General features: G+C 28.3%; 1 protein-coding gene across 1 annotated transcript; it reads left to right on the forward strand.

Moving 5' to 3' along the window:
- The first annotated feature begins 7,296 nt into the window (after positions 1 to 7,296).
- Positions 7,297 to 10,876, forward strand: LOC107635250 (uncharacterized). The gene is made up of 2 exons (XM_016338658.3): positions 7,297 to 10,209; positions 10,300 to 10,876. The coding sequence occupies exons 1-2, from the start codon at positions 7,380 to 7,382 to the stop codon at positions 10,683 to 10,685; spliced, it is 3,216 nt and encodes a 1,071-aa protein (XP_016194144.2). The 5' UTR covers positions 7,297 to 7,379; the 3' UTR covers positions 10,686 to 10,876.
- The last annotated feature ends 13,657 nt before the right edge of the window (positions 10,877 to 24,533 follow it).

Consider the following 24,533-nt stretch of genomic DNA (forward strand, 5'->3'; position numbering starts at 1 on the left):
TCCTTCGATGGTACGAAGGCGCTATGCGTATCCACACCGAGACCAATCTTTGCTGTCAACTCCTTGACCAATGGATCTGATAAATTGAGAAACCTCTTACAACTCTTTGCACGCCATAAAATTCTTCTCCAAGAATCAGGCTCACATACGTTTATGTGTGTAGAGGTAAAGAAATAAAACCCTTGTGTTTTATTCTCATCTATCTTTTTGCTCTACTCTTGACATACATATATATATATAGTATGAAATTTGTTACTAATTTTAAATTTGATTCTCAATTCAAATTTAAATCATATCTTTAAATTTCAAATCTGAATCCTTTAAATTTTATGAATCATATCATAACAATTTAAAACATAATCGATTTGGATCTCATCCAAATTTATAATTCAAATTCAGAAATAGAATAACTAATTATTCTCAAATCTCATTTAATATTCTCAATTATCATACTATTATTATATTCTTAGTGCTAGCAAATAATATAATAATATTCCATTTGAATTAATATAATTATTTATTTGATCAAATCAAATTAATAATTAAATAATTCTACAGCAAAGATTAGAACACTCGTTAGTGTGTGACCCCATAGGTTCAATACTAAGCGGGTAGTAAATTAGTCATACTAAATTTACTAATCAAGGTTGGCGTCTAGCAACACTCCTCAACGACCCGATAGTATGAAGTAATATATTTTTACTAAGAACCTTAGAAGAACAAAGTATAATTCCTTCCATCTTTCCAGCTCTTGGTTAACCTTTAGAGTATGGTTTAATTGTCAAACTCTAACTTGTTACCATTGTTATAATGAACTGTGAATGACCTAAGAAACTCATTTCTTCATTCATTCAATCTCCTTGGCCAAGGTTTTATTCATCTCAATCATTATAATCATAGAGCTTAAACTCTTTACCGAGAGTTGACGGATTCCTTATTGACTAATCATTAATTCTACAAGTATTTAAATCATACCCAATATCCATTCAACTAGCACCCTAGGGTATTAGGTGTCCGGAATCAAAGTATAATAAATACATTGTTAATTACTATGACAGTCGCAGGTCAAAGGAAACTCTATTACTGTGTTCATCTTGAGAATATCCTATTGACAAATATACGGTAATTATAACCATTAGGAATTCTCAAAGTGAGTCAGTTCAATGGTCATATCTCTATATGCACCATCTATATATATAATTTAATAAATGAGATCTATTAATCTTCATCCAATGAAGACCATTATATATATATATTGATCTTTCCGGATTATTAATGTCCTTTTTAATAATCCTATGACCAAGAACAATTTAGATTAAATTATAAAAGATTTATCTCTCAATATTGTGATCACTATCACAATGATAAATCTCTAAATTTAATCAAGGACGTTATTATATTAACATTTTAATATAATAACAATAACAAATTATTTGACACGTGATTGATTGAATTGTGGTCATACTACTTATTCCCAACAGAAATAAATTTTAATTTTATCTTTTAATAATATCAATTTTTTATTGTATATAGTATTTAATTATTTTTTAATCACATCTAACTAAATTACACTTAATCACATTACTTTCATTATAAATAAATTTATTTTATTATAATTTTACATTTAAAGTAATGAAATTTTTTATAAATAAATAAATTTTACACTTTCATTCTAAATAAATAATGTAATATGATTAGAATGAAAGTGTAAAGTTATAAAAAAAAAATATAAGTAATGTGATTAAGTAATGAAAGTAAAATTACATTATTTAGAATAAAAGTATAAAATTCATTTATTTATAAAAAAATTACATTACTTTAAGTGTAAAATAATAAAAAGATTAATTTGTTTAGAATGAAAGTGTAAAATTATAAAAAAATAAATAAATAATGTGATTAAGTAATGAAAGTAAAATTACATTATTTAGAATGAAAGTGTAAAATTTATTTATTTATAAAAAAATTATATTACTTTAAGAGTAAAATTATAAAATAATTACTTTATTTAGAATGAAAATAACGTGATTAACTGTAATTTATTTAGATGTGATTAAAAAATAATTGAATACTATGTATAGTAAAAAAATTGATATTATTGAAGGATAAAATTAAAATTTATATGTATCGTTTTTGTCCCTAACGTTTTCGTCCTATTTAAATCCCGGACGTTTCAAAACCGTCTCAATTTTGTCCTGCCGTCAATTCTATTACGAATCCTTAACAGCAGAACAACATTGAGTCAATTTTGAAACGTTAGAGACTTAAATAGGACGATTGAAACGTTAAAGACAATTTTGGGACTTACCCTAAACATTGGGGATAAAAACGATACTTTAGTCATGATTAAATTAGATTATTCATAGTCAAAATTTATAACTAATTAAATTAGATTATTCATATTGATCAAATTAAATTAATATTTATAAATCAAAATATGAATATAAATAAAGAAAAGTTACAAAAACAAAAATACCGTAGTGGCTATTTTTTTTATATTACAAAATTTTATTTACTATGCTAAAAAAGTTTGATTATTTCGCTATTATATTAGCCACTAATGTAATTTTTAATTAAATTAACTATTTTTCTGAAAAAAATGGATTACTCTGTTAATGAAAATTTAATTATTTTAGTAGTTAATTATTCTACTAGAAAATCATATGGAATAAGCATAAATATAAACAAATTTATGGGGATTGATTTCTACTATTTATATAACATCTTTTGTAAGCAAATTTAATTAAGAAATACCCTAAGAATAATAGTTATAAAAATAGAGTTAAAAGTTAGTTTTGACTCTTCCAATACATAAAAAAACTTAACTATTTAATTAAATAAAAGGAATTTTGATTTTTTTAATCTTTTTTATATTTTTAAAAAATAATATATATTTAATTTTTTTACTCTTTTAAGTATTAGGAGAATGAATTATAATTTCCATTATTAGTCCTTCAAATAACATTCTTAGAATACTTATGGTGTGTTTGAAACAAAATATTTTTTAAATTAACTTGATTTGATTTAAAATGAACTGAATCAAAAATGAATTATTGTGTTTGAAATTAATTATGTAAAATAAGAATTGATTTTATTTAAAAAAAAATGATATAATGACTTGATTTTATATATATATTTTTTTATTAATCATATACTTTTTTTATCACTACCTATAACTGTGTTGCAATCGGCCAGCATGGGCGATGTAGCCGGCCGGGGAAGTCGAGCATTGGTCAGGGCGAACTAGGAACGTCAAAACTCTATAACCCCATTCTTAATACGAATCTTTTTTATATTAATATTTAAAAGGCAAAAATGGATTTTTACAATTTTAGCACACAAAATTATTTAAATTTCAATCAAATTCTATAAAAGAAATTAAAGAATTGGAGTTTATTTATAATATAAATTCATAAAATTTACAAATTAATTCTTATTTGTTATCTCTCCCGGTTCAATTCATTTTTTTTTTATCTATTCCAAATAAAAAATTTAATTTATAATTTAAATCGATTCTAAATTTTAAAAAAAAAAACCTTAAACTCTAAATTCATTGCATTCAAATATTAAGAAAAATTTTCAATTTGTGAATAGAATACAGTTAAGTTTTAAAAGAGAATTTAAATTTATAGATAAGATTAAAGTGAAATATTAGAGTTGAGTTTAAATCTTATTCTACTCTGCTCTTTACCAATCCTAAAAGCTCTGTATACATTGCATTCAAAAAAAATGGAGGCGACTTAGATAAAGACGCTTAAAATGTCTTTTTTTAAAGATGTTTCTATGTTGTGTTTTAATTGGTTTTTGTATAATTTATTCGGTGTTTCTCATCACATATTATTAAATTCCTCAAAAGATTTTCTTTCCAAAAACAATAAAAAATATTTAATTTGGACTAAAACAAAAAAAGTAATAGATTAACTATTAAATTTTTTTAAAAGATTATTTACTTAAAAAAATATATCACATTCATTATATACGGTAATTCTATAAATAATTATATACGGTAAACACCATGAAAATTATTTTAATCATATATAATTATTTTAAACCATGAAAACACCGTTTATTTTTAATTATATATAATTAAAAAATAATTAAATAAATATATTCGATAAAAAATTAATATTATTAAAAAATAAAATTTATTTTAAAATTAAAAATAAAGTTTATTTAAAAATAAAATTAAAAATCATGGTTTTTTTTCTTTTTTCCAAAATTTATCTACGAGTAATTCTATAAATATTTTACGATGAATAAAAATATTAAACTCGTACTAAAATTTATTCTAATAAAATTTATTTTTATTCTACTAAACGTTAAATAAACAATTGAAAAGAATTTTGTTTTCTCCATTAGAGAAGAATGATAAACTTCCATACTTCTATTATGTTATGGCAATAATTTGGCCTGTTCTTTTTTAATGTACATAATAATAATAATAATAATAATAATAATAATAAGAATAAAGTCAATAAACAAGTATGTATATCACAGTAGAAAAGGAAGCACGTCACCAAATAATTTATCATCCGAATTATATATGAAAATCAAATTGATAATATGAGGGCTAACACTACAAAAATCGATAACAAGGTTAGGGATTTACAAAACCTTTCTTAAGATTATAGAAAAAACGTTTATATTTGTGTGATATATAAAACAATTATCATATTATTATTATTATTACATTATATATATATATATATATATATATATGAGCAAAAAAAGTCTAACTGTTTTAAAGTAAAATTTTCTTTTAATATTTGATTAAATGTTCTTGTATTTAGTACTTTTTTTTGGCACTTTCTCTTAGTTAAAAATATAATCATTATAATTTTTTAGTTATTATTGCTAGGGGTGTTTACAGATGGGATATGGCTGAAATTTCGATCCAATCCGCACTAAACTCATTAGATCAAATTCGATATTTGCACTTTTTATGTTTGGATCAGATATCAAATATATCCATAAAATAAAAAATATTAAAAATTTTTATTTTTATAAAAAAAGTCAATAATTTTTTTGCTTACTTTTTAAAACATATTTACTTCTATCTGATTAGAGTGTGGATCTGATTCGATCCAATTTGATCATCTTATAATACTTATTGGTTTTTGAAATTATGTTCGTATCTCAATCTATAGTTGTAAAAATCGAACTGGATTGGCCGGTTCAACCGAAAAATTAGTGAACCATACTAGAATCGGAACTGGACTAAGTTTACTCTTTGGACCGTTTAAGGAATAAAATCGGTGTGAACCGATAAAAACCGGTGCAAACCGGTCTAACCAAACTGGTTTGCTTGAAAAAAATTTTAAAATGTCTCCACAAGGTCTCGAACCAAAAACCCTGGAACAAAAGCAACCTCTACTTGCCACTTAGCCATTGTACTTTTAAGTATTATATTTGACAAATACTAATTATATAGTATACATAAATATCTAATTTAATTTAATTTTTATTTTTTCTATTTTTAAAATTAATTATATTTTAATTATATACCATTATTAATATAAATATAAATTTTACTAAAAATTTATTAATTTACTTGATCTATTTTATTGCTAGTATTGTGATTAAAGTTATTTGTTTTGGTGTTAGTGTTAAAATCTACTGATATTATAGTTAGATGATAGGCTTTGTGAATTAATTATTTTTTTATTGTGTCAAAATAAGATACTATTGTAGTATTAAAATTTTATGATTTTTTTATATTAGTTATTTTTAGAAGTTGAGACTTGATTTTTCATAAAATGTTAGTGAAGATATGTATTTCAAATTTTAATTTTAAGTTTTTAACTATTTTATATTTTATATTTACTTGAGATCGGTTTTATCGGTTCAACTAGTGATTTATTGGTTGAACCAATAAACCAGTGAACTAGTAGCTTGACCAGTTCGATGGTTCGGTTCTAACAACTATGTTTCAATCTAATTTCAAAAATTTCGATTTACTCAATTTAGTCTCCCAATTTAATAGTTATGACTCACATTGGTTCCTAATCTTATTTTTGTCACTGTCTCACAAAATCGTTAACGACATGCTGAGATGGACTAACGACTGCTACATTATATATTCTAGCGACTATTTGATGTGACAATTGAAATTTTTTTTACCTTATTTTTTTTTTTCAACTAAACACTTAAAACCCTAATATGAGTCACGGATACCTAAGTTAAAAAATCAAACTAAGTAAATTGAAACTTTAAAAATCATATTAAAGCTCAAATATAATTTCAAAACAGAACTTTAACTTATGTAGTGATTAATTTAAATGAGAATCAAATAAATCAAAATTCAACATAATTTTTATCAATGTTTTCAAATTCAAAATTTCTATACCAAAATTAACTAGAATTTTTCTTTAAATTAAAAATTTAATGAAATAGTGACTTTAATTATCTTAACCAATGTCCTAATTAATTATTTTTATGTCTTAAAAAAACTGTATATGAGAAAAAATAATTAATTTGTCTATTTTAATAAATAGTTATTTTACTAAAATGAAAGAAACTATTTTTTAAGAACTAATTAATATTATATATATTTTGTTACACTACATTTAGTTATAAAAATTTTATTCATTTCTAATGCTTATATTAAAAATAAAAAAAAATTTAAATTAGTGAATCTTAATCTATAATATAATAATAATATAATAATTATTTTATATATTGTACGAATATAAATTAATTATTGTTTTATTTATAAAAATTTTAAAAGGCTTGAGCTTGTTATATATATATATATATATATATATATATATATATATATATATATATATTTTGATGAATGTGATATATTTTTTTTATGTAAATAATCTTTTAAAAAAAATCTAATAGTTAATCTATTACCTTTTTTGTTTTAGTTCAAATTAAATATTTTTTTATTATTTTTGAAAAGAAAATCTTTTGAGGAATTTAATAATATGTGATGAGGAACACCGAATAAATTATACAGAAACCAATTAAAACACAACATGAAAACATCTTTAAAAAAAGACGTTTTAGACGTCTTTATCTGAGTGGCCTCTAAAAAGAATATTAAATATATACACAAAACTTTTTGTTATGATATATTTGTTAGGAAGACCGAAGACCGAAGACCTAAGACCTAATAAATTGTGACTTTGGAAGAAAGTATCCTTAGGAAGAGAAAGGTAAGTGCATACATGGAACATATGGTTATTGGTTTTGTGCAAGACTTTGAAATTCTACTCATGTCAACCATGATCGCCACGCGGCTGTATGTGTCCTGTCCTATATATGTGCACTCATGTAGATGCGACTTCTTTCATCACCACAAACACCATAATTATATATACATCCGTTTACTAATAAAATTATAAAACATCGTCTTGCATATCCATACTTGAACCATGCCACCTATGTCCCAACAACCTGTCTTCATATTCCTTTGTGTCCTTATTGTAAAACTCTCTTGGGTTGCAAGTGAAAAGAGTGAAGCAAATGCACTCTTAAAGTGGAAGGCCAGCCTGGAGAACCAAAGCCAAGTTGCCTTATCATCTTGGAAGAACGGGACAACCCCATGCAGATGGACAGGAATTCAATGTGATAGATCCAATTCCATAACCGCCATCAATCTTGAAAATTATCTTCTCAAAGGTACACTCCACGCTCTAGACTTTTCCTCACTCCCCAACCTCCTCACCTTTAACATCTACAACAACTTCTTTCATGGAACCATTCCCCCACAAATTGGTAACATGTCCAAAATCAATCGTTTGAACTTTTCTTTGAATCCTTTTGATGGTTCCATCCCTCAAGAGATGTGGACACTGAGAAGCATACGCTGGCTTGATCTTTCCTTCTGTAATTATCTAACAGGACCCATCCCTTCTTCCATTGCAAATTTGACAAACTTATCGTATCTAGATTTGGGAGGCAACAATCTCTCCTGCCCCATTCCTCCTACAATTGGCAAACTGAACAACCTTGCCTTTTTTTCTATTGAGTCTAGTAACATTCGAGGTTCCATTCCCCATGAAATCGGAATGTTGTCAAATCTAGAGTATCTTGATTTCATAGGAAACAATCTCACTGGCAATATCCCTTCTACAATTGCTAATATGAGCAAGTTAAATCAACTTTTACTATCTAACAACACCCTCTCTGGTCCAATCCCACCCTTCCTATGGAACATGTCTAACCTCACCTTGTTGTGGCTTAATTCCAATAACTTTTCTGGAACTATCCCTACCTCAGTAGGAAACTTGGCCAATTTGGCGTCCTTTAATGTGGAGATGAATCAACTTTCTGGATTCATTCCTTCCACAATTGGAAACATGACAAATCTTGTTGAGATTACTCTCGACTTCAACAATTTTGAAGGACACATTCCTGCCTCTGTTGGTAATTTGATCAACTTGGAAACCTTAAGTCTCCAAGAAAACCTTCTCTCAGGAACTATTCCTGACACAATTGGAAACTTGAAACGGCTCTCCATGTTACAATTGTCATCCAACATGCTCAGGGGCAACATTCCGCAAGCCGTTAATAACCTTACCAACATGAATGGCTTTTTTGTAGACGATAATTATCTCATTGGCCACTTGCCGCCTCAAATCTGCTTAGGTGGTTCACTAGCATCCTTCATTGCTCAAAACAACCGTTTCACTGGTCCAGTACCAAGCAGCTTGAAGAACTGCTCTAGTATTGTCTACATAACTTTACAGGATAACCATTTGGAAGGAGACATATCACAAGACTTTGGTGTTTATCCAAATTTGAATTACATTGATCTAAGTAACAACAAATTTCATGGCCAAATTTCATCAAACTGGGGCAAGTGCAATAGTCTTGAAGTCTTGATCATTGCCAAAAATAATATTTCCGGTGGTATATCGCCACAAATTACTGAGGCTACCAAGCTGGGCAGGCTTCATCTTTTTTCAAACCAATTGACCGGAAATATTCCAAAAGAACTGGGGAATATGACAAACTTGTTTGAACTCAGGATCGACAACAATCATCTTTCTGGAAATATTCCACCCGAAATAGGATTGTTGCAAGGTCTCAGTCACTTGAACCTAGCAGGAAATGAGTTGAGTGGCAACATACCGAGACAAGTTGTTCAGTTATCTAACTTGTTGGAATTGAACTTGAGCAACAACAAATTAGAAGGAAGTATCCCCTCTGACTTCAAGTCATTGGAAACTCTCAATTCTCTTGATCTTAGTGGGAATTTGTTGAATGGTACAATACCAAGAGTGCTTGGAGAATTGAAGAACTTGCAGTGGTTGAGTCTCTCTCGCAACAATCTTTCTGGCACAATTCCATCTAGTTTTAATGGCATGTCAAGCTTAACTTTTGTCAACATATCATACAACCAGTTAGATGGGCCTCTTCCAAATAACAGAGCCTTTCTTCATGCTTCAATTGAATCATTGAAAAATAACAAAGGCTTGTGTGGAAATGTCACTGGCTTGGTGCCATGCCCAGGCAGTCCTAGCGGTAAAAGTCACAAGGTCATGTCATTGGTTCTGCTTCTTATCTTTGGAGTATTAGCACTAGCACTTTGTGTGATTGGTGTTTCAGTATATATTCTTTGTAGAAAAGCAAGAAAGAAAGAAGCCCCGGCCAAAGAAATGCAACCAGAAGAACAATTTTCCATATGGAGTCATGATGGAAAAATGTCATTTGAAACCATCATTAAAGCTACCAATAATTTTGATGACAAATATCTCATTGGAATCGGAGGGCAAGGATCCGTTTACAAGGCTGAGTTGCCAAGTATGGTTGTTGCTGTGAAAAAACTTCACATGGAATCAGATGCGGAGGATAAGTTGAATTGGAAGGCATTTGAAAATGAGATCCAAGCATTGACAGAAATCAGGCACCGAAACATCATAAAGCTGTATGGTTTTTGCCAGCATTCACGATTCTTCTTTTTGGTATACAAGTACCTGGAGGGTGGCAGTTTGAATCATGTACTAGGTGATGAAAAGCTAGCAACTGCATTTGACTGGGAAAGGCGGGTGAATGTGGTTAAAGGAGTTGCTAATGCTCTGTCATATATGCATCATGGTTGCAATCCCCCTATAGTTCATCGTGACATATCAAGCAAGAATATTCTTTTGGATTCAGACTATGAAGCTCATGTCTCTGATTTTGGGACAGCTAAGTTTCTACAGCCTGGTTCAAATTGGACAACACATGCAATAGTCACCTATGGCTATGGTGCTCCAGGTAAGTCCTTTTTCCCTTGCTTTTATACTTAATCAAGAATCATATATATGTTGCTTTATGAATAACTTCAAAATTATAATTTGTATGCAGAGCTTGTTCAAACTATGGAAGTGACCGAAAAATGTGATGTATATAGCTTTGGAGTGCTTTGTTTCGAAATCCTTATGGGAAAGCATCCGGCAGATATGATAAATTCATTGTTGTCGCCATCAACAGCATCAATAACATACAATTTGCTATTGGTTGATGTAATTGATCAAAGGCCTCCTCATCCTGAGAAGTCAGTTGTTGGGGAAATCATGTTGATCACAAAGTGGGCGCTTGAGTGTTTGAGCCAAAGTCCACAATTTCGGCCAAGCATGCATCAAGTGTCTAAAGAACTCATGATGGGAAAATCACCTTTCTCTGATGACCACTTTCCCATGATCAGACTTGGACAACTCAATGAAGAGTTATTGGAATCTCCACTCGTGTGATTAATGATTAATCGCATCCCCTTTCTTATGAATTATTGTGATCTAATAATGGGGGTTCATGTAACGCAAGTGTATCATAGGCTTTTTTTTGCTTCTTATGATTGTGTATAACATGTATGTATGAGTTACTTCAAAATGGAAATGGACAAGAACATGTGTGATATGGGCAACTGTATCATAGGCTTGTTTAATTATTTTGCGTACTGGTTACTTGGATATGCTAATCCAATTCCCTCTTTTTTTTTTTTTTTGAACTCAATTCTTAATTTGGGTGCAAAGGAAGGATGAGACGATAAACTAGAAAAAAAGAATGTCACATATGTACATGTCAAAAAGAGATGGACAACACAACACAGACCCTAAGTTGGAACCCATTATTAATTTCTGATAGACTTGTAAACACTTCAATAATGAGATAGTTAACCTAAAGTTTTAAAATATTACTTTACCAAACCACTAAGATTCAATTAAATTGGTTAAGTTTTGATTATTGAGGGACTCTTCTTCAATCGCTTAGTATAATAATAAATTATTATATTTCTTTTTTAGTTACTATTACTCTCTTGCCATTTAATCTAAAGGATTTTATTACTTATTACCGTTATATGTTGTCAAACTCTTTTTCTTTTAATAAACAGGTTTTTTTTTTTGTGAATTTTATCCAAATCTCTCTATATTTTTTTCTCAAACCACATATTTATTAATCATTTCTAATAAAAAAAATTCAAAAGATAAAAAATTAAATATAAAAATTTAAGAGACATTAAAAATTTCTAAAACACTATATCTTGATAATTTTTTCTTGCTTCCTTTATATTTTTTAAAAAAATTTTTCATATATAATATATTTGCTAAAAAAATCTTCCATTACAATAAAATTTGTTTTCAATTATAGTTCGATTAGAGCTGTGTATGTTGAATGAATTTATTGAATAAATAAATTGAGATATATATAAGCACGTTAAAAAATTTTTGAGATAATAACACATTTTATAAAATAAATCTCCTTAATTTCATTCAATTGAATTTAAATTTCAAATTGCCTGTAGATTGCATAGTTCTTTATCTCCCAATTTTTTCTCTTATTGTCAACAACTCCGAATTTAACCCTTTTATTTTCAAATTATCTTTATCTCTATACAAAGATGTTCTTGTATGAAAAATAATTTTTTAAATACAAAGAAAGTAAGATAGAATTATCAACCGATAGCGTTATGAGAATAATTTTTTTATGTATTTTGAATTTTTTTTATCTATTCATTTTACTTTTTGAATTTATTTGGATGAAAATAATTAATAAATATGTAGTTTGAGAAAAAAATATAAAATAAAATTTTTTTAATGATTTTTATAACAACAATGCTAGGAAACCAAGAGGGTACTAGTCAAAAACCAACCAAATGTCTTTAGGTGAATTCAAAATCTCTATGTGGATGGTGGCATGGTGCTTATACGTACTAGGCATTAGGATGTTTCTTTTACTAAGTACTAGAATATTCCTTTTTCATACTAAATGGATGTTTTTTATATATTTTATAAATTTTTTTATATACGAAAAATCGGGATTGTTGAAAGTAGAGTTCCGTGATTCCCGCTCCTAATTCTGCAACGTATCATTCAGAATTTTAATTTAGGTTGAGAAGCAATTAATATCAAATATTATAAATTAAAAATAAATAAAATTAATTAAATATAATTATAAATTAGTTAAGTTGTTTACTTTTTGGCTGATCACTTTTTGGTTTCATATATTTTTCTTTTTTATAAATTATATAAAGAATTATACTATAATTGATTGGTTAAGTTATCAAAATTTAAATTAGATAAATAATTAAATTTAATTATAATAAATTAACATATTTTAATCAATAATACTGTAATATATAACAAAAAAGTAACTTACCTTTTAAAATAAAAAGGATTAAATAGAATTCACCTATGAAATCAGTTTTAGTTTGATGTTCTATTGATAAAAGTGTGTTTTGAATGCAATATGACTTCTCTGCTACCAATCATGGATATGCTAATATGCTTATTTGAATTATAACAAAAATAAAAATAATAATCTATTATAAAAAAATTACAAATAAATTACATGATTATTGTGCAAGAAAAATATTTGTGAAATTAAAGTTGTTATTGGAGAGGGTAGTTGGATATGGAAGATATTTATCATCTTTTAAACAAGTGAGGATTATTTCAATTCGTTTTAAGTATGAAATATTTTTTGTAACCACAATGACATATATATTTTTTATAAATTTTATAAGTTTTTTTTTTTAACTACAGGATAATATTAAGAGGACTTTATCATATAAAAATATAAAAAAAATACTATTCATACACCAAATAATTTTAATATTCATAAAAAATTAAGGTTGTTACTAATTTTTTTATTGTGTATTTAAATTATTTTTTAATTCACAAAACAAAAAAATGTGTATTTAGTTGTTAAAAAATTATTGGTATCGAAATAATATTTATTATAAAAAGTGTAAATATAGCGAAATTGTAAAGATATAAATATAAATCATATTATATTGAGGGTTTTTACTGGCACAGCAAAATACTATTTATTTCTAGTTTTGCTGATGATATACCGCTCAGAGATTATATTATTTTAGAAACATAAGAAATATATTGTTATAAACCTAATATCAATAAAAAAAGGTGAAAGTTCACGTACATTATTTATTTTTTGTATAAAATTAATAATTAAAAATTATTAGATAATAATTTAGTTATATATATTAAATTATTTAATAATTTTTAATTATCAACTTTACATAACAATTATATATCAATCTTTATTATAAATTAAAATTTAACCCTATTGATATTATTGCATATAACTGAATCGTTTCATATAAAATATGGCATCACACGAATTTCTCACTAATGTATGATGAAAGAAAGAGTCTAGTTTTATTGATGGTATTGTAAAATATTTTAGATAATCAAAAATACATTCAAATTTTCAAATAATTATTTATATAGTTAAAATAAAAAATAATTATTTATATTAATAAAATATAAATGCATTATTCATAGTTTATCCTGACATTAAAATTAAATTCCTAAAAAAAAAAAAAACAAAATACTTTACAATTATTATAGGAAAGCTTTAACCATTTATAGGAATATTCAAAAGTCGAATTGGTTTAAATTTGGGACGAAATGAGAATCAAACCAATTGAATTGTAATTAGTTTAGATTGGTTCGATTTTACATTTTTTTGTATATGTATTCGAACTAAATTAAATCGATTAAAAATGAATTGGTTCGATTTAAATAATTAAGTACCAATAAAACAAAAATTCAAAAAAACAATTAAAAAAACAAAAATTTTATTTTAAAAATAGTAAACACATAACATATAGGGTTAATTTTCCTATTTTTGAAGTTGCAAAACACATACCAAAATCATCAACCACTCAGAATTTTTAATTTTTTATATATTTTACAAAAGCTCAGAAATTGTGACAAACATGATTTTCAACAAGAACTAAAAATTTAAAATTTCAACAAAAAATAAAATAAATAGTAAAAATTGAACAAAAAAATTAAATCCTTACCTGACTGGAGAAGACGATCGCCATAGACAGAGGAGACAATGTTGTTGACGAGTAGACGATGTTGCTGGCAAAGACGACGCTATTGGAGAAAAGACAACACCGACAGACGACGGTGTTGCTGGTGCTCTGCAGATTGCCGTCAACCTTCTGCCGCCACCGTGAAGAAGCCCTCGCCGATTTGCTAGGATGAGTAACGGTAAAAAAGCTCTGCTAGGATTTCTTTGAGGAGAAAAAAATGTTAGGTTTAGATAGGGAGGCTGCAATAATTTTTGGATTAGGTTAATGATCTCACTAAAAGTTATATATATATATATATATATATATATATATATATATATATATATATATATATATATATATATCTTTTAATTTAATTAATAAAAAATTTGGATTTACGGATTGGTTCGAGTTCCACACTCCTATTCATTATTCGAACCAATTAATGGAGAGTGTTGTCGGTTCGGTTGCGATTCTATTCAATTATTCATTAGTTTCAAAACCAATTTAATTAGTTCGATTTGAATTCAGTCCCGCTAATTGTCTTTTGTGAAAAATCCATTAGAACATACATAAACCACTACTATATTTTAAACATTTAGTAATATTTATCTCTTAACATTTACTAAAGTGTTAGTAATTATTATAAAATTATATATAAAGTAACATTTATAATGAAATGTTAGTAAATACATGTAATTTTAAAAAAAAAAACTTAAAAAGTGTTACCTATTCCTATTGATATGAAAATAAATGAACATCCCCTTCTTTGAAAATTAAAATTGGAGACCTAACCTAATGGCTGAGATAGAAAAAAGATCGGGAAACCTGCTAGCACAGAGAATCAATGCGCCAAAGCTATCAGCGTGATCTCACTCCAAATCTTGCTCTCCTTTGCACTCTCGCTCTTAATTTCACTAGCATTATTGATCTCGATCTCGATCATGCCTTCAATCTTGCTCCCACTCCGCCCTTTGAATCTCTCTCTTGTTTCAACAAACTCTATTTTTCTCTCTCGATCATATCTAGGGTTTGTTACTCTCTGTTTTGAGGTGAGTCTGACGGATAAGGAGAAGAAAAATCTCCTTTCGTGTTCTTTCTTCTCTAATTTTCACTGCTTCATTATTATTCTTGCATTCTTCTTAAGCATTTTGTATATATTTGTTAAGATCTGTTGGTCATGAATTGATTGAATTCTTAATGTTAAGATCTGCTCAATTCAAACCCCGAAGTCTGGAACAAGACACTGATGATTCTAGAATTGCATCTCTAGATGCTAAGGTACTCCTTTTTCTTTTCTCGCTTCATTTACCAAATTCATTTAGTTATTGTAGCAATTTTTTGCACTAGAAAGTAAAGTGTTAGTAGTTAGTAACTAGAACAAAGAAGTATCATTTGGATATAATGTGACATGTTACGACTATTGCGTGTACCGGGAGCTACAGGCTGAAATTTTTGTCAATTTTGTGTATAATTGGATTTGGTTCAGTTATAGCAGCAGATTTGTCTTGTTCTACAAATATAGAGTAGGTTGATTAGCAAAATTTGGTAACAATATTATTACTGTTTTAATAGAATTATTTGATTCATCAATTATTCATTATTTTTAATACCTTAATGCAAAGATCCTTAAAGAGATTTTTAGTCTTGTTGCTTCTGTACTTATGCAAAAATTCAATCAATTGTACATTTTTACCAAATTAACTTATTAGAAAAAGAATGATTTGCAGTTATGATTTACGCCTGATTGAGTTATTCTGTTATTGCTAGTAGAAAAGAGCTTCTAATTTTATGATAAAAACACTAAGAAGTCATTGTTCATTGTATTGCACATTGTTTAACATTACTTTGATTTTACTGCTAAGAAGCCTTGAATTGTTAATCAAACAATGATAGAGAAAATCTTGATCTGTAAATTGTATTGTTACTTGTTAGTATAGAAGAGGTTGAGAATTGGTGTTAGTAACCCTTTCCTTATCCTCATGCAAATATAATATAAGTTTATTTGTTTTTGCTATTTGTTGCATTTAAAAGTTAGAACCATTACTAAATGCCTTTATTACATACTTGTTAGGGAAAATTTACACTAGTTAGTGAGCTATCGAACAGTAATCTCTACATTGTTTGTCGATAAATATAATAACCATTTCTTTATCTCATCGCAAGATTTTTATTTTATTGTGTGTGTTATGTAAATAGAAAATTTTATAGTATAAATTTAAGTTGAACCTACTAACTAAACTAAGCCTCGGTACCTTTGATCCTCTTACTTGAAAGTTGAGAACTAAAGGGTAATGTGAACCAGTTCAAGCTCAACTAATAATAGTTATCAATTTTAGAAAGCCAATTTATGAAAATGATCCATTCGTGTTTGCAACTCAAGTGAGATGAATTTATTACACAGAAGATCCAAGCGATACTTGACATGTTGTTACCAACACCATTCCAAGAGATTTCTTTGATATATAGATGACTTAGATAATGATGACATGAAAAAGTTCAAAAATGGTCCTCAAATAACAAGTTCTATGCTTTATCAATCTACAAGTATTGAAGATGATGTTAATTGGATTTGGGATGATATACCTGGAACAACAATTGTACATGCATCTTAGATAATCAACCAATGGGAGAAGAGTCTCAAGATAATCTTGATTTTAGTCATAGAGATATGTCAACTCTATGATTTTCTTCCTTCTAGGTGATTTCATGCAGTCAATCCCTTTTATTAATAATTATTTTGTTGAATTATGAGAATTCTATAACAATTTTTTAACACAACTTATTATATTCTTTTTGTAATGGAGTGCTTTATTATCAGATGAACTGATATTTTTAAGTTAAAAATATTTTGATTTAAAAATAGTCAATTGCCCAATTTATACCTGTGGTTGTCAAAACAAAATAGAACCTGGAAGCTGTGTAGAGTAAGTTCTTACTTACCTTTATTGGTTTGAAAGAAATGAAAATCTTTAGACTTTCTTCTTCTGATGTATCCTTTACGATTTGTTTTCGCAGTCCAAAGTATCTGCATTTAGCTTCATCGTTTCACCACCAAGCAGAACTTTGAATCCACCTCTAGTTCAGTGTACAAGCCATATGTGTCTGATTCGAGTTCACTCGCACATCAAGCTCCAATACAAAGAGTACTGGAGGATCAAGATCACAGTCACAAATTTCAATTACAGAATGAACTATTCATAATGGAACCTTATTGTTCAACATCTTAATTTTGATAACTGTGACACATGTTTTCAACTTTAACTACAAGCCATTAACACCTTATGAAGGCTTAAGTAAGTTTTTCTCTCTCACATGATCATAGTCCTAATCCCCTAGATGGTTTCTCGAACTTGTATCAGTTCTTTCTTGGTACTTGTCGATTTTAACACTAAAAATTATTATCAGCTGTACAAAATGGTGGTGAAGTTCGAAGATGGCAGAGAACTGTACTCCTTCACTTTCAAATAAGAGGATCAAAAGTACACAGGCTGGATTCAAAAATTCCAAACTTTCTTAATTTACCTTTTGGTGGCTTAGTTTATAATATAAGTTTTTGTATTTTTCAAATGGTTAAAGAAGGGGTATGCTGCAGCCAAGAGGTGCGAGCTGTGGAAAGGCGAGTACTTTTGGAAACTTTAGTTGGTCAGCTCCCTTAGGATGTGATTCAGTTTTCTTCAAAGCTAGCAATGATCGAATCAAATCCAAATGGAAAAACTTTGTTGGAACTTGCATATGGGTCTAAGCTTTTTGCAAAGGTTAGTAGTGCATATTCTGGTTTAATTAGCTCAGCTCAATTCGTCTTAGCTATCCATATATATTGATCCAAGAATGCAACAAAAAGTAGCAATAACAACAAAATGAGCAATTAGTTATGTGATTGAAATATGATGGTGAATTATGATTCTCTCTGACAAATTAATCTCATGAATAATTAGATTTTGATAAGTTGTGATGGAATTCGATCACCAATAGCAAAAATGGATGGGATTTCTTAAGACAAATTACATTGATCATTGTGCTTTCCATGGACTTGTTTCTTATTCAAAAGGACAACCTTATAGACCAAGAGTAGATTATAGCTATGATAGAGGGGTGCATGCAGGATATGTTTCTATTTCTCCAACAAAAATTTACTGGTTTATCTGCTTCAACAGTTCATCCCCAGGTCCTAAATGATAGCTCCATACATAATTAGATTATCCATATAGACATATTATACATAATTTTGTATTTAATCATGTAAGTATATTGAAGAAATAGGAAAATTGACTTATTGGACCAATTTTAATGTTTAAATATCCTGAATTTAATTTGTAAAGTGGTGTAGAATATGTAATTGAAGAAAAATATTTTAATTTAATATTTTTTTGCATTTTAAATATTACTAAAGATCTATTGTAATATTTTTTATTGTTAGCAAAGAAAATCTTTTGTCCATGACGTACTTCCGCTGATAAATGTGAATTCCAGAGTTAGAGCGTGCTACTTCTATTTCCAAGAATCACCAAGATCCTTTATTTTGAATTTGTCATCCAAAATTTGCTTGATGGTATTGATTTTGCCAGTGTCATTCCCAATTAAAACCAAGTCATCAACATATACTAGAATGACAGTGAAGCTTTTGGATTGTTTCTTGATGAAGAGTGAATGATAAAAAAAAATTGCTTATAACCATCATCCACAAGAGTCTGAGTGAGCTTAATGTTCCATCGCTTGCTTGCTTGCTTAAACCCATATAGAGACTTTTGCAATTTACAAACCAAATCTGATTGTGATACAGCCAGATCGGGTGATATTTTCATATAAACTTCCTTGTCCAAATCTCCATGAAAGAAGGCAGTATTAATGTCCAGCTGTTTTAAATGTCATTTCTTTGCCACTGCTAATGCTAACATTACTTGTAGGATAGTCATTTTGACAACTGGACTAAAAGAATCACCATAATCTACTCCTTACATTTGAGTGAATCCTTTTGCAACTAGCCTCGCTTTGTGCCTCTCTATGGTGCCATCGGGATTGAATTTTACCCAAAAAACCCATTTGCAACCCATAGCCTTCTTGCCTTTTGGGAGTTCAGTGAAACACCAAGTTCTGTTCTGATCTAGAGCTGTCAGTTTATCTTTTATTGCATTTCTCCAATATTCATGTGCAGCCGCTTCTTCATAAGTGCTAGGTTCTGGATTTGAGGTGATGGTTAGAAAAAGTGACTTATATTTTGGGGTTAGTTTATCATATGACAAGTGTTGTGAGATAGGATATAAAGAGTTAGAGTTGGAAAAGTTGCTAGAGTGAGTTGCATGGGTTATCATACAATGATAGTCCTTCAAATAAGCAGACAGTTTCTTGACTCTTTCAGATTTTCTAGTGATGCAGTCATATGTGATGTCGTAGTTTTGTGATGCAGGTGCATTGTTCGTGTGTGGTGTGGTAATGGGTGAAATGATGTGTGAGAAAATTGGTGAGTGTATGGAACTTGATAAATGTTCATTTGAATCTGTGAGTGTGGTAGGTGTGGATGATTGCAAATGATGTGTGGATGGTGTATCATATTGAAAAAGATCAACGCATTATGGAGTACGAGTGGGTACCGCATGAATGTCAGTGCTAATGAAATGTGAAAATGAAAAATGAGTTTCATAGAAAGTTACATTTCTAGATATAAAAATTTTCTTTGATTTTAAATCAATAAGTCAAAAACCCTTTGTTCCTAATTTAAAACTGAGAAAAGCTATTTTTCTGGCTGTTGAGTCTAATTTTGTTCTTGAATTTGTTAATGTGGAGGCATATGCAAGAGAACCAAGCACTCTTAAATGTGAAAGTCAGGTAAATTACCATACAAAAGTTTATAAGGACTAGTATTATCCAGTTTAGTGTTGAGCGGCCTATTAATTAGATGAATAGTGTGAGCAACTGCGTATTGCCAAAAACAATGTGGAATTCCTTATTGAAATAACAGTGCTCTAGCAACACCTAAAATGTACTGATGTTTTCACTCGACAATCCCATTTTACTTTGGTGTTTCTACACAAGAGGTTTGGTGTAAAATGCCAGTTGATGCAAAAAAAAGATTTTAAAGTGAATTCTAGCCCATTGTCAGTCCTTATACACTTAACTTGTTTTTCAAATTGTACTCTAACAAAATTCACAAAATTAATAATCAATTGTGATGCCTCAGATTTGGTTTTCATAAAAAAAATCCAAGTGAATCTGCCTTTGCCATCCACCACAGTAAAAAAAAATACCTATGTCCTTCATTGGAAGGGACAGAAATAGGATTCCAGATATCCATATGAACTAAGTCAAAACAGTCTTTTATTTCAGTGGTACTAAGATCAAAAGATAATTTCTTTTGTTTTGCAAAATGACATGAGTCACAAGAAAATTTTGAAGCAATACAATCTATAAAAGGATAATACTTCTTCAGTAAAATCAATTTATACAGGGGTATGTGTCCTAATCTAAGATGCCAAATGTTGTTGTGCTCACTGTGTGAAGGTGTTGTGGGATGAGTAGTAGTTGCAGTTGCCGTCAATGAAGCTTGCTTTGTTGAAAGAGGGGAAAGTTGAGAGAATTCTGATCCTCTACTCATTGTATATAACCCTTTTATACACTCAGCAATGCCAATCATCTTTGATGTGGATCGATCTTGTATCTCACAACACTTATCATTGATTAACAGTTGAAATATAAGTTTGAGATTAATTTTGACACAGAGAACAATTTAAAATCAAAATAAGGAATGTATAAAACATTTTTGAGAAAAATTTGTTTAGAGAATGTGATTGTGTCAATGATGGTGCTAACAGTTTTGGTCCCATTTGGCAATATCACATTGATTGGAGCAATATTTAGAAAGCTTGCAAAATTTTTTAAGTCAAAAGTCACATGATCTGTTGCACCGGAGTCAATGACCTATAGTGCAGATTTTAGAGTGATAATACAAATAATTCTCGCATTAAAATGTAATGCAATGGTTTTACCTGGAGTGAAGGTCTAAATGGAATTAGTCAAAATTTGATTTGCATTATGAGGTTGTTGCTGCACACTTTTGTCTTTGATAAACTCTAACAAGGAAAATCTGTTGCTCTGGAGTGAACCCAAATCTTGATATTCCAGTGTTCTATTAAAGACAATTGAGCTGGGACTCACTGAGTATATCATCATGCCTCTCAGTGATCATGTGATTGATGGTGGTGTTATGTTGCTGCCGTTTATAGAAATGGGAGGAATACCCATATTTCTTATAGCACACATCTTCTGTGTGACCTTTCTTGTCACAATGAGAGCATGCCAATGTAACTCCAAGACCTCTACTACCTAGATTTTCTCTAGGGGAAGAAAATATGGGTTTGATTGATATTGAATCAGACTTGTGGTGTTCTTCAAAATTTGAGATTGAAGATTTGTGAGTAGATGGAGGAGATTGGCATTGCTCTGGTTGTCAAAATCACCACTCGAGGATCTGTTTACCATATTCGCCATTTTGAGAAATCAATGAATCACAGGGTAATAAGGAATCAGATCTTCTTCCTTCCAACTCGTTGATCAGAACAGTTTTATTTACCGAGAAAGAATCTTGCGAAATAGCCTCTCATCAAACTCTATTGAATGAGTTTGAAGGAAGAAGTAAGAAAGGGGGAAAAGGAAATGCCGAAAGAAAAATTAGGGAAAGAAAGAAAATGGCAAAATTGGCAACAATTGGATCTCAATTTACAATTTTTTTCAATTTGATTCACAACTTTGTTGTTCTCCACGCTCACCACACCATAAATAAAATCTCATACTCTAAACTGTTTAAACTGTGATCTTGATGGTTTGATGAACAAGTTATTTTCATTGTTGAAAAGAATGAAAAATCCCCTTAAAAATATCTGTTGAGTTATTACTCTTTATATACTATGTACTACTTATATACCCCTACTAAAAAAATTTATAAAAAATAAACCTATATCAACTATTGATAAAAAAAATAATCTAAATAATAATATTTTTTGTAATATTTTTATTAAATGTTATTAAATTTTTAGAAGAATAATAACAAAATTTTTTAGTAACATAGAATATATTTAATATTTATTAAAATATTACTAATATGCATAAATAATATTTTAATATAATTTGATAATATTTTTTAAATAACAGTAAAAATCAAATATGCAGTAGTGAAATATCTATATATACACATCTACCACAATATACATGTATACTTTTTATCTTGTCTGTTCTCTTCTTTTTTTTGCTATTTTGAAATGCATTGAGCCATTCTTTCTCTTTATTTCTTTAATTTTTCTTATTCTTCTCAAGACTTTTCATTTATTAATTCCTTTCTCCCCTAAAAGTGCCCTCCATCCAAAAAGAATAAAAAATGGAATTTAATTTTTTTTCCTAATTAAAAAATAATTGCATTGAATCATTGAAGCAGGAGCGATGTTTACCTGTTCAAGCCTGATGGGTGGAGAAGGAAAAAATATGATGACTAATGGGGACTCTCTCTACTGCTGAATCTCTTGATAACGTTTGGGTTAAATATCAAAGAATTGGAGAAATATTAGTTTGAAATTATAGACAATATTACTTTTGTATCTCGGAATCAAATATTTATGCTATTATTCTTATCTCGAAAGATATTTATGTTAAATTAGTTTAGTCTTTGAAAATTGTTATCGTCGCTATTTGTCTTTCTAATTTATCTTCCATGCATAAACTCGTCATCTTATTTGAAATCATATAATCTTTTTAGAATTAAATTAATGTATAAAATATTTCAAAGACTAAACTAATGATATTAATTTGTATTTTTTCAAAAACTAATATGATATCACAGATTTTAGAGAATTCACCAATTGATGTCACACATATCTTTAAAATTGGAATTTTGGTCATTTTTCAAATAAATAAAATAGCTAGATGCAATGGTTGGTTGGTACAAATTTGAGTCAAGGGAGACTTTAAACAGTACATGTAGAAAGAAATAATAATAATAATAATAATAATAATAATAATAATAATAATAATAATAATAATAATAATAATAATAAAAATAAAAATAATAAAAATAAATATAAAGAATTAATTTTTAATTAATTAATATTAGTTAATTTTTGTAAAATTATTTTTAAATTTTTATTTTTTGAAGAATATAGAACTTAATATTAAGATTTAAAATTTAGAATAAAAAATAATTAATATTTACTAAAAAAATTAACTCCATAATTAAACTCATAATACTAATTGTTCTTCTTTCCTCTAACTGTATAAAGTTAAATCCTAGTAAGCTAGATGCTAGAAACAAAATCAACTCACTCCAAATTATTGGTAACATTATATGCGAGCCATAATTAACATTTAACATTATTCACCCACATGTAACAAACGGTAGTGCTAGCAGATGACCCCATTTCAGATTTTCATTCTATCTTAATGAATAATTATTGGATATGTTAATGCTAAAGACAACAACTTTCAGAACAAAAGGAATATATAATGGGAAAGTATGAAGAGCCAATGGAATATTTGTACAATATGTATAATGGAGGTTTAAGGAGTATTAAAGATATAATTATTAGTATTATCTTTATCCATCAGCTGAAACTTTTGGGATGAGTAGTATCATGACATGTTATCTACTCTAGATCCAAAAGGTCAAGAGTTTGATTTTTAGTGAATCTCAAAATTAATTTAAACTTTTGGGAAGATATTTATTATCCTTAGTACTCGGATGGTTATTTTAGATAGTAAAAAAGATGTTTATTTTGTAATTCAATAATCTATTATACACATTGTACAAATAGTCTATTGTCTCCCTAGCGTGATCCATATATAATTGCTCACTTTATTATGATAGTAAGGTTTAATTTGTTACAATATAATGGTTGGTAGTATAGCATATCATATTATTTTGCGCATGCCTCTTTTTTCTAGAGATTCTAAATGGATGACAACATGGCCCCAACTATGCTAACAGGTGTTTTATCACTTATAATTTAATTAGAACAAGAGTTTTATGTTAAGTATTTAAAAAAGAGTAATGCTAGGGTTAACAATTTTTGTGATTAGTAGTCATCAAATAGTTATCAATAATGATTTAATGGTGTGAGATTGGTGTGAGATTTCATCCAATAACTCACCTTTTTCTGCTAGTTACATGTTGGCCAAAATTCAATAAAATTACTACCCCTAAACTTTTCTTTTAAGAAATTCCCTTTATATTGTTAAGCACAAATATGTATGTCTTGATTAGTCACCCACACAGACACATAAAACTCACGTAAAG

Source organism: Arachis ipaensis, chromosome B4, assembly GCF_059453495.1.
Source record: "Arachis ipaensis isolate K30076 ecotype BB chromosome B4, ASM5945349v1, whole genome shotgun sequence".
In the NCBI taxonomy this organism is placed as follows: Eukaryota; Viridiplantae; Streptophyta; class Magnoliopsida; order Fabales; family Fabaceae; genus Arachis; species Arachis ipaensis.

What these genes read in the sequence shown, in the direction of transcription:
- LOC107635250 (XM_016338658.3), top strand. Translation starts at nt 7,380, where the DNA reads ATGCCACCTATGTCCCAACAACCTGTCTTCATATTCCTTTGTGTCCTT. An exon ending in CTATGGCTATGGTGCTCCAG is followed by an intron (nt 10,210 to 10,299) that starts GTAAGTCCTTTT and finishes ATTTGTATGCAG; the next exon opens with AGCTTGTTCAAACTATGGAA.